Source organism: Drosophila nasuta, chromosome X, assembly GCF_023558535.2.
Source record: "Drosophila nasuta strain 15112-1781.00 chromosome X, ASM2355853v1, whole genome shotgun sequence".
Classification (NCBI taxonomy): Eukaryota; Metazoa; Arthropoda; class Insecta; order Diptera; family Drosophilidae; genus Drosophila; species Drosophila nasuta.
The window spans coordinates 18,457,668-18,469,957 of NC_083459.1; the positions used below are offsets into that span (position 1 = coordinate 18,457,668).

Consider the following 12,290-nt stretch of genomic DNA (forward strand, 5'->3'; position numbering starts at 1 on the left):
AGCAGGTGGATGCAGCATTCGGCGCTTACCCACGGCGCGGACCAGACGCGTTTTCAACCACTTCGCTTGCCACTTGCCACTTGCTAGTTGCCAACTGCCAACTTCAGTTGCGCCTTCAACGTGTGCTGCAAATCGCCTTTTCGCCATAATAGAAACAAAAAAACAAAATACAAAAAAACAACAAAGAATTACCAAAAATAATACAAATCACAACAACAATTGAAGCAACAAAATAAGCCACATTTTCTCTGTATTTGTGTGTGTGTCTGTGTGTGTTGGCCAAGTGCAATTTTTGTTGCATGTGCGTGTGTGCGTGAGTGCCACAAACAACAAGTGTCCTTTTTGTCGCGACTGTGTTTTGTGTACTTGTTTTTTTTTTTGTTTTTTGATTGTTCGACATTTGTCTCTTTTTTTTTTGGTAACTTTTTTTTATTGTTGTGTGCCGCAAACTCGTTAATTGGCACCGCGTGTTGCATTGTCAACAAATCAACTATCAACGAACAACCAAACAACAAACGACAACAGCAACAACATCAACAACAACAACTGAAGTGAACAACTTTAACAGCAAGTGCTTTCGAAAGTCAAACACACTCACAAACACATCCTGTTTGTCAGCATTGCATCAAAATTGCGCTCGAATTGCGGAGCTTGCGGAATTGGTCCGAGGCGAAGGTAAGTGCCGCTACAAGAAAGAAGAAGCAGCAGCAGCTGAGTCAAAGCCAAGGCAAACAATTTGGGGCGAATGGGGATGACGAACGGACAGTCGAAAGGGAATGCAAAGCATCCTCATTGAGAGATCGACACAGAAGGAGAGAAAGGGATGAAGAGACACAGAGAGAGAGAGAGAGAAACTATAGAATTCTTTGCAAAGGATTATTATCCTAAACAGAAATTACTTTAATTCAAGTTTTTTTTGGACCCTATTCTTTACCCTACTTCAGCATTCTAACATCAACTCCGAAAGACACCTTTTAATACAATTGTTGTTGATTTCTTTCTAAATTATTCGAAATTAACCCCCATGGATCTAACTTATACACTATAATAACATGTTTAGACTACGACTTGCATTTAAGAATTAGGATTAAAATGATGGAAATTCAAAAAATTCTCTAAATTCTCGAGTCGCAAATATATTACTTCATAGCCTTAGACTTTTCGGCATACTTTCTATATATATATTTTTTTTTTCGTTTAACCAACTGTTCTTTTGTTTTAGAAAACTTTATAAAAACAGAAGCAACAAATATTTTTATAATATATTTTGAAAATATTCAGATTTTCAATTCCACTTAAGAGTTGAGTTTAAAAAGATTAAATGGAAAATACTTTGAAAAACTTTTATCTAGGAACCAAGAATACTTTTTTTAATCAAATAAAATTAATTTCTAACTATCCAAGCAACAAATAGCAATAACTATAAGATTTTTCAATTAGGTTCATTGTGAGTTAATTATTTTCTTGCTTAAAATTGCAAGTAAAATTCTATTTACAAAACAAAAAAAAAACATTAAATTTTCTTATCAAACATTTTTCTATGATTGTCACAGATAAAACTTAAGCAATTTATCGAAATAATTTAAACTAAAGCATTTAAAAATACATTATGTAAGAGAAAAAATGTTTTCTGATTAGATTTATTATTATTTATTATCAAATTTAAGCAATTTGTCGCAATATTTTTAATAATTCAACTTGCCTTTACTTCTTTTTGTTAATGTATTAAAAATATATAGAAAATACTCATCTTTTGAATTCCATATGAACTTAAATTTGATAATATTTTTTAATTAAAAAATGTATTATTTATATATTTTTATTAATTAAAAATATCAGTAACGAATTTTTACATTTTGTAGAACACTTAATTTGATATTATTTTCTTTGGAATTTTCTTGTATATTTTATATGATACAGCAAATTAGCAGAATTTTTTGTTTATTTTCTATGAAAGCTATATATTTTTATTTTTTAATAGTTTTAAAAGTTTTTATTTATCAATGAATTGAAAGTTTCCTTTGCTAAGCAAAATTGATTTAATCTTTTTTTTTTGTGAAGCTTATTTAAATTTTATTGAAAACTTTGTTTTATTTTGTTTTCTATTAAAATGCTCTGCTTTTTATAGTTTCATTTAATTTCTTGGAGCATAATTTAAAGCACCTCTTTGGCTTATCTTTTCCCTTGCTCAACAAGTGTTTTCTTCGATCTCTCTCTATCTCTCTTTCTCTTCAGATGTCTCTTTCTTTTCTCGCTGCTCTGTGTCATTTTTCTCGTGTCACTTTTTCTTGTCCTATTGCAAGTGATCAGTGTAGAGAAGAGCTGCAGAGTGTTGTCTTCTAATTGCTCGACTCGCTATTTGTCTTGGGCATGTTGACGTTGACCCACATTTGGCTTATGGAACCTATTAACACATTTCACCTGCCGGCAAAACAGGTGAATAAGTTGTCTGCTTCTCCTTCTTCTCCTTCTCCTTCTTCTGCTTCTGCTTTTGCTTCATCTGCAGACATTTCTTTTGTGGCCACTGTCACTTTTTTGCTGTCGTTGTCGTGAGGCGTGGCTGATGCGGGTGGATTGCTTGGAATGTGTGGGTGGGCGTGGCAAATCAATCAGTTGAATGGGTCAATCAGTCCATCAGACAGTCAGGCAGTCAGTCAAGCAGCAATTTAACTGCAGAAATGAGCAATAAATTATAATTAACTGACAGATACATAGAAACCGGACACACCTGAAAGCGAAAACGACAACGACAACAATAAATAATAATGCTAACAGCAACAGCAACAACAACAACAACAACAACATTAATAATAATCACATGTTGAGTGCATGTAAAAGCCACAAAGCAAACACTTTCTAGTGTTCCAACTTCTTCTCCGAACTCCATCTCCAGTTGTTGTTTGGCTGCTGCAGAGTCTAGCTTCTACTCTTGCCACAATTCATTTGCTTTTCCAATAACAATAACAATAACAACAACAACAACAACAATTCATTTGCAGGTTACAACAAAAGCGCGCACATGACAACAACAACAAAAGCAATAAATTAATTGCAATTTCTACATACTCGAGCAACAACAATAACAACAACAACAACAGCAGCAACATGCATCGGCAACAGCAACACAAACATCAACAGCCAAATATCAAAGAGCAGCAACAACAACCGTCACAACAACAACAACAAAGTTATCGCCATCGTCGTCATCGTCTTGGGATCAAACAGATTTGGCTGCCGCTTATCGTTGCCTTCCTTTCACTGCAGGTGAGCAACAAACAACAACACAACAAACAACACAACACACAACACAACACACAACACAACAAGCGAAACAATTTAACAACTTAACAACTTAGCAGCTTAAAGCTTTTCATCTTCACACAATCACAATCACACTTACACACTCACACTCCCCATGTAATTAAAATTCATTTAAGCTTCATTTCGAACGCATCTCTTCGATAATTATCGATATCGACGGCAAGTGAAAGAGCTTTCAAGACGAATTAACACGCATCCGCTAACAGATTATAAGTCGATTATTTTCGTTTTCGATTATCCATTGCATTATTATTATTATTGTTATTGCTATTGTTATGATCATTACGATATTAGCAGCTCAATTCACAAATACCGACAATTGAGTGCTAAATATTGCAATTTGGTTGCTCAGCCAGCAACTGTTATACGAAGCTGTATAACTGCAATTTCTTTTGCTGTCTTTATGCCAGTGTATATTGAGCCAAAAACTGTTATACGCAGCTGTATAACACGTATAACTGCAGTTTCTTTTACAGTCTTTTATATCTTGAACTTTTACGAACTTTCAAACAAAAGCGAATAAGTTTTCTTTATAGTATTTAGACAAAGAAATTATGTTTAGAGTTGAAATAATGAAAACTTAAATAATACTGTAGAAAAATTTTGGCTAGGAAAAAAAATAAACTTAAGTGCTTAACATTTTGAACTTTTGCGAACTTTGAAATCAAATAAGATTTTGTGGTATAACATATCAAGGCAAAGAATAGAGGGGAATAATGGGAATAAAAAAAATACTTCAAAAATGATCTTAAGTATTTATTTATATTTAATATTTTCAACATTTTCGAACTTAGAAGTCGAGTAAGATTTTTTTAGTATAGCATTTATAGCATGAGAAAGATATTAGATTAAAAATTCTCAGACATGTTGATTAGAAAAAGAGAATCTCTTCAATGAAAAAAAGTCTTTCCTTTCGGAAAGAATCTACTTTTATTAACAAATAGTCAGTATTCCATAATTGTAGTATAAATTTGATTCCAGAAATCAGAACTTTATACTAATAATTTTGAGATGAGCAAGTAAATAGTTAAAGGCCTTAGACTAGGGTCTAACTCGCTCTTTAAATGTATTAAAATTATGTATATTTATTATTATTAATTACAATATTTCATTTGATCCGATTAGATAAGATTAGATATGTTAGACAATTAATGTAATTTGGGGTTTTGAAACTTCAAATTTATTTTAAATGACAGCAACAAAATGATAATATTTAATACTTAATAGAATATGCTATCAAGAAATCAAATAGTTTATTAAATAGTTTCTTAAAAAGAATTACAATTTTTTAATTGAAAAAGTAAACTCTAAAATTGTATGTTGTAAAAAAACTACCTCAAAAGTTTTTAGATTCCTCTGCGAGCATTTAGTAAGCAATTGAATTGAATAGATAATAGATAATGGTCGCACTTCTATTACAATAGGCAACTACTATTTGAGGTCGCATCATAATTGTAATAATGATCTATGATGGATGCCACAAAAGAATGTCTTTGTCAGCGTTGTTTGTTAGAAAGTCGTCAATTAGCTGCTTGCTTTATGTTTTTCCTGCTAGCATGCTTGCTTTTTTTTTCTGTATTTTAGCATGTGGGCGTCTCACGTTCCTCAGCTATGACACAATTTTCCAATGTGCTCAAAGATGATTTCCCTTTCCTTGGCTGCACGACAACAGCAGCATCAGCAGCAGCAACAATAACAATGGCAGCAACAGCAACTGCTGCAAAACTCTTCCTTTTTTTCTCGCATCTTTTGGGTTCACCTTTGAACTCTCAAACAGATCTTGGCCAGCTTTTGTCTGCTTGCCAAAAAAAATAAAAGAAAAAATTGTTCGCATTCTCTGGTTGGAGAGAAGCTGTCGGCTGTGGTTGCTGTTGTTGGTGTTGTTGTTGCCGTTGTTGTTGCTATTGTCGACTCTTTATTTCGCGTTTACTTTCTCTCGATTTGGTGCGCTGCCAGACTCGAGACTCGCGCGACTCGAGACTGTGGCTGCAACAGCGAGGCAGACGCAGACTGCCGAGCCAGACAGCAACTCGACATTTCAGCATTGGTCGAGGTCAAGATGAAGCAGCAACCACAACGACAACAGCAACCACAGCAACAACAACAACAACAGCCGGCATCAGGTTGTGAGCTGTGTAGCTTTTGGTTCCGTCTCCAGCTCCGGCTGCCGCATCATTTGTTGTCGCATTAGCAGCTGGCGCTTGCAACAACAAAAAGCAACTCACGATTTGTTGCACGTCGAGTGCGAGGCAAGGAAAAGGAAAACTTGGCACACATTTCGAGCATTTAATGCGGCACACACAGCCAGCCAGAAGGAACTGGCTAGCTGGCTAGCTGGCTGGTCCACTCTGCCACCACGCCTTTGAGAGACTGTCCACCGCCCTCTCCCTCCTCCTTACCCCTCTCTTAAGTGCGTTCTATTCGAACATTGCGAAACCGGATCACGCGCACATCAAAAAAATCTAAAATCGAAATGAAACCAAAGTCTCGCGCGTCTCTCACTTTGCCCCATCTTTCATCTGCCTCTCTCACTCTCTCCTCCGCCACCACCTTTCTTTGCAGTCTCTTCTTCTTCGTCCCCAGTCTCGTTGGTATTCATGGCCTGTGGCAAGCATCGCCCGTTGTTGGACGCTCCAAATCACGTCTCCTGTCCCCAACTATGCATGCAAATTTGTTCCTCTTTTTCTCTTCTCTTCTCTTCTCTTTTATTTTTTATAGTATTTTTAGAATTTGTTTTCGGAACTCGTTTCCCAATTTAGCTTAGTATGTGTGTGTGTGTGCGTCTCGTCTGCCGCCTGGACACATCACTTTCTATCTAAATAGGATTGGCGCAGGATGCCACACAGGCAAACGCGACGTCGCGCGCTGATTATGTGACATCCCCAGCGCCAGTCGCTTGATGCCACAGCACGATGCATGCAGCATACAGTATGCAGCATGCAGCATGCGGCACGATGCTGCAGTTGCCTCGTTGTCTCGCTGCCTCGGAGAAAGTTGTTTTGGCTGCGGCACAGATTGGCCAAAAAATAAAATACTTTGCTTGGGATTGGGCCAGCTGGCCACTCAGTTAGCCGCTTCTTCCTCTCTTTCTCTATCTTTCTATATCTCCCTCCCTCTCTCTCTCCAAATCGACTTCCAAATGTACACTTGTCTTTCTTTCACCATAACTCCAATTTCCCAGACTTCTCAGAGTTTGGCTAATTGGAATATATTTTTTCAAAATCTTTGTTGCGAACTTTTGTTGGGTGTCTTTTTTAACACCAAATTTTCAAATTCAAACTAAAAATTGAAATAGAAAATAAGAGGATTGAAAATAAACTTTCTTATTAGAAACATAATACGAGTATATTCGATTTGATACTTGATTTTTTTGTTGTAAATACTTTAATATATCGATATACCGAATATAGACTTCGGCATATTTTAGTATATTTTTAATGTTGTACTATAACAATGTTGAAAAGCAGCTTTTTATTATTAAAATTAATAGAATATGTCTTAGGTCTATTTTTTTCCAATTTTGAGTGAAATTAAAAAAATGTCTGCTAATGTTCTATTAACTAAAATTCCATTATTTTTTAGATTGTTTGCTTAAATTCTCTTTAAACGTGCTCCAATAAATCTAGAATATGTGCTTCATTTTAAATTTTGAATTGAATTTATTGTAAATCAGAAACTCATGCTGCAATTAAATAAAAAATTAAGACAAATTATCATATTTCTTTCGCTATTAATAAAAAATCCATAAAATATCCCAACAGAAACTAATTCTGCAAATAAAAAAAAGTTTGAAGTTATTCTTCAGATAATCGACATTTACAAAATTTTAAAATTAAATGTAATATCTTTTGCTATTAATTAAAAACGTTAAAAATAACCAAATTAATCTACTAACAAATATTTAAAATAATTTGGAGAAAAATGTAATATTTTTAAATAGAACATTTACAAATATTTTGAATATCTTTAAGATAAATTCTATTTTTTTTATTTCGTGTTACACTTAAATAACTTTCTTCAGTTAACAAATATTTAGAATATGTTTTTTTTTGTTTGCAGAAAATTAACCAAAATTTTGAATGTCTTTAAGTTAAATTCCATCTTGAGAAAACTCAATTTATATTTGATTAACTTTCTTCAACTAACAAAGAATAAGTTTTTTTTAATTTTAATGTATTATGTGAATATATTATTTATATGTTTATAACAACTGTAAAAAGTTGTCGATATAGCTGGAGATATGTGAAATGTCGTCCTCCTTATTATTGTTCGATCGCTGTTGAGTCGCAATTATCGTTTTAATTGATCGATTAAATGCGCATAATTAGACATAATTACTGGCCAAAGAGATTGTCCATCGATGGCAACGGCGCGCTTCTCCGGTTCTAGCCTTGACATCGTTGGCGCAAAAGGCGGATCTCGGATGAGGCAATTGGGTCACTCCAAACTTGGCGGCGTCCGATGGCAAAAAAAGTGAAATTGTTACACTTTGCTTAGCTGTTTTTTTTTTCTTGCTTTTTGCTTTTTTTTCTTTCGCTGTGCTTCTTGTTTTGTTTGTTGTTGCCTTATGCAATTGAATCACAAGTCGCATCCGCCATTCAATTGGCATGCGACATGCTTCTTCTGCTGTTGGCTGCTGGCTGTTGGCGGCTGGCTTCTGGTTGCTCCCATTGTACTTAGTTTAGATGCTTGCCGCATGCCGCATGCTGTGTGCTGTGCAGCACCTTATTAATGCCACATTTTTTTTCTACTTGCGACCCATTTTGCAGCTCGTTTCAATCGGGGCGGATGAGATTGAGGTGGTAAAGTCAGTCAATGGCGGCGCCTCTGGAGCTGGCAACGATGAGCTTACCTTGGTTATCTCCGACCATGACAATGAGGTGGACCAGATGGCACTCGAATCGGAGCAGGAACAGCAACAACAACAGCAGCAGCAACAGCAACAACAGCAGCAGCAACAACAACAGCAGCAACAGCAGCCACCACAATCGATTGTCACCGTGCCCAAGGTTCAGGTGCACTATCCACACAATGGACCGCCAGCTCCTCCAATGGGTCTCAATCTGGGTCCAGCACGCAGTAAGTTGTCACATCTAAATCATCAACCAGTAACTCTTTAACATTTGAATCAACTCGCCAATCCCAAATTAGGCAACAATCATCAGAACATACCGATGAGCTTTGGCCAACCCTTCGGACCACCGCCGCCACCTGGAGCACAGTTCTATAAGGGACCACCGCCGCCGGCACAGCGTTTGCCACCGCCACCACCACCGCCGCAGGTGCAGCAACAGGTGCAGGTGCAATCGCTGCCCGATTTGAGTGTGGGCGCCTCCAGCAACAATGAGATTTGGGCCTCGCCCGTCCAGGATATGCCCAAGATCGTTTCGCTCGACGTCAAGTGCGAGAAGAATGGCATGAAGGTGTTTGTGCAATTCGATAAACCCTTCAATGGCATCGTCTTCTCCAAGGGTCACTACAGCAACATGAACTGTGTGCACTTGCCCTCGGGTCTGGGTCGCAGCTCGGCCAGCTTTGACATTGGATTGCATGAATGCGGCACCGTTGGCAACACCGACAACTACAATCAGGGCTACGGACATGAGTCGGGCAACGGCGGCGCCGGTGCTGGAGCTGGCACGTACTTTGAGAACATCATTGTCATCCAGTATGATCCGCAGGTGCAGGAGGTGTGGGATCAGGCACGCAAGTTGCGTTGCACGTGGCACGATCAGTACGAGAAGAGCGTGACATTCCGTCCGTTCCCCGTTGACATGTTGGATGTGGTGCGTGCCGATTTTGCTGGAGATAATGTCGGTTGCTGGATGCAAATCCAGGTGGGCAAGGGTCCTTGGGCCTCTGAGGTCTCTGGGCTGGTGAAGATCGGCCAAACAATGACAATGGTGTTGGCCATCAAGGATGATGACTCAAAGTTCGATATGCTGGTGCGCAATTGTGTTGCTCACGATGGCAAACGTGCGCCCATTCAGCTGGTGGATCAACGCGGATGCGTCACACGGCCGAAGCTGATGTCACGCTTCACCAAGATCAAGAACTTTGGCGCATCCGCTTCGGTGCTGTCGTATGCCCATTTCCAGGCCTTCAAGTTCCCCGACTCGATGGAGGTGCATTTCCAGTGCACCATACAAATCTGTCGCTATCATTGTCCCGATCAGTGCAGCGCCGAGACGAATCTGCAGGATGTCCATCACCTTCAAGTGGGTCCCGAATCGCAATACGGTCCGCCGCCGCAGCTGCATGTGGATGCCTATCATGTGGCCAGCGCAATTGGCAAGCGACGTGACGAACGTCGGGTGCAGCGACGGGCGCGTGCTGTGACGTCGGCCCCATCCACGGAGCAGGTGGGTCTCAATCGGATCATTAAGGTTGTGTCGTCGGGTGATCTGACCTTTGCCATTGACGAGCAATCGACGGGCAATAGCAGTGGCAATAGTGGAAGTGGCGTCGCAGCCAATGGAAATTCGCAGCCACAGACGATGGTGTTTCCGTTGCGGGAGGAGGGTTTGATTTGTATGACAACGCCCGGATTTGCCATCACGTTAATTGTGCTGTTGGGCATACTGGTGACATCGTGCCTCATTTCCGCTGTGCTCTATGTGCGACTGCGGCCATTCTCGACGTTTGCGGCCAAGGAGCGTGCGGTCGCCTTTACGAATCCCCAATTGGCCGCCGGCGGTTTGCCTGTCATCCATTTGCCGGCGCCCGTTGATGCGCTGGCGGGCACGTTGTCCAAGAAGCGAGCGCTCTCATGAGCAACAGCAGCAGTCGTAGCAGCAGCAGCCACACATCAGCAGCAGCAGCAGCAGCAGTTGGAGGAATGTGTTCCCCTCAATTAGTTTAATTTTTTGACAACACACAAATTATTTATTTTAATTACATTACATTTAGTTCATATTCGCCGTTCACTGGGTTCCCTACATCTCTCTCTCTCTCTCTCAAACTCTGTCTCTCTCTCTCTATCTTGTTCTTGCACTCGCACTCGCTGTAACTGTTACTTGAACTCTTACTTTCACTCTTTCACTTGGTGGTAGTCATAAAGAAATCATAGTTTAAGCCTAGATTCTACTTAAAATCGGTGCTCACACAATTTGTTGCACTCTTTCTCTATCTCTGTCACTCTCTTACTCTCTCTCTTTCTAGACTCTCTAATATATTTTTACATAGCACACACTTTAGTTGTTGTGTGTATTTCAATTAGTCACTAAATATTTTAAGTGCTTTAAAAAACTTAGTCTAAGCTCCGCTCTGTTTTTATGTTTTTTGTGTATTCTTTGAAACAAAACGAATTCCCCCATGGAGCGTATCTAATTTAAACTTATTTATTTATTTATTTTTACCAACTAGTATCTGCCCTGAATTCCTTCTAATATTTATTACGAGTATTTATTGATTTCCAATTATTTTTTTTGTTTTTGTTTTTTTTTTTGTGTAATAATGTACTGTAACTCCTGCAAATAGAGGAACAAATATTAAGGCAATCAAAACGGACGTGTTCAATAAAACATTAAATCGTATGATCATTATATTCGAAATTGAAAATCAAAAACTTAAGAGTAGTATAACAACTATTGGGTACTTGTTTGTGCTATGAGTATGTATGCCAGCTCACATATAACCTTACATTAAATTAAAATCCATACACACACACACACGTAACATTAGCTTCATTGTACTTATTGTATTGAGCGAATCAATAAACGAAGATTTAAAATGACTTTACTACTCTCAAATAATTAAATAGAGTTTAATTTCTTCCACAGCAGCACCAATTAAATAAGCAGCCTAAAACTATGCAATGGTTTTCTAAATTTAGCATGCAAATCGTTTGAAAGCTTAAACTAGCGACATCCTAAAAGTATGCTACAAAATTTTTATTAACGTTACTTATAAATCAGAAAATTGATCCTAGCTCCGCCATATCCTTACGGATTTTGACCGGCCGTGTTGCATTCGATTCGTAGGAGCGAAATCTATCGATTTGCATTAAAAAATTATGCTGTCTTCTAAGAATCTAACACTTGTAATTTTTTGCTCCGAGAGCCAAAGGAAACATGTGAAAATAGCAAATTGCAGGATATCTCGAGAACCATAATGGCGATTTGAATGTCCTTTGGCAGGATGATAGTCCTCGCTAATACATAGCGTTTGACGTAGGACTTGCAAGGATCGGACAGGATATGGCTGAGATATAAGCAATTTTTTGTAAACAAAAAAGTCCTTGTAACTTGGGTACTTGCAGGATATTCGTCCTTTTGAATATGGCAATCGATTTCATTTGACTTGCGCTATATTTGTGCCAAAGGACATCATGATCGTCCTTCAAATAGCGGAGATAGAGCGGAATTTTGAATTTTTGGCCATTTTTCCTATGCTCACCCTTGAAAAAATATTAATCAAATTTTTTGGGAAAATTCTTAAATTCTTTGAATGCCAATCGATAGTACTCGTTATACTTTTTACAAAAAGGCACGTCCTGACGAGGTCCTTCAGGATTCAACCGAGTTACGGCTAAAAAATGAATGTCCTTTTTCTTAATCAAGCTATTATCTCGACCAAATCCTGCCGCTTATTCAAAGGACACATATTACTAGGATCGCAAGGACCATCTCTATCGATGGGCATCAAAAAACTGTGTGGTCATCTAAGAATCCAACACTACTTGGGATATAGCTATCGCTGGCAATACGGTGCGTATTAGTAATTTTTATTACTACTTAATAAAAGAATAATTAAAACACAACTGTTTTTTTTATAATTTTCATATATTATAATTAGACTTAACTATACGTATTTCATTTGTTTTATGCATTTCTTTCATTACAATTTGCAGTATTTATTTTTTTATTATTATAATTTTATTTTCACTTTAGTTTTACGAGTATAAAAAAAAATTATATAAAATTGTATAAATTATTTGGCCTTGACAACCGATTTGCATTTCTTGTTGC

General features: G+C 37.9%; 1 protein-coding gene across 1 annotated transcript; it reads left to right on the forward strand.

Annotated features, from left to right (window-relative positions):
• Nucleotides 1-407: 407 nt before the first annotated feature.
• LOC132796373 (uncharacterized) lies at nt 408-11,066 on the forward strand. The gene is made up of 4 exons (XM_060807526.1): nt 408-675; nt 3,000-3,264; nt 8,091-8,400; nt 8,473-11,066. The coding sequence occupies exons 2-4, from the start codon at nt 3,106-3,108 to the stop codon at nt 10,092-10,094; spliced, it is 2,091 nt and encodes a 696-aa protein (XP_060663509.1). The 5' UTR covers nt 408-675; nt 3,000-3,105; the 3' UTR covers nt 10,095-11,066.
• Nucleotides 11,067-12,290: the final 1,224 nt, after the last annotated feature.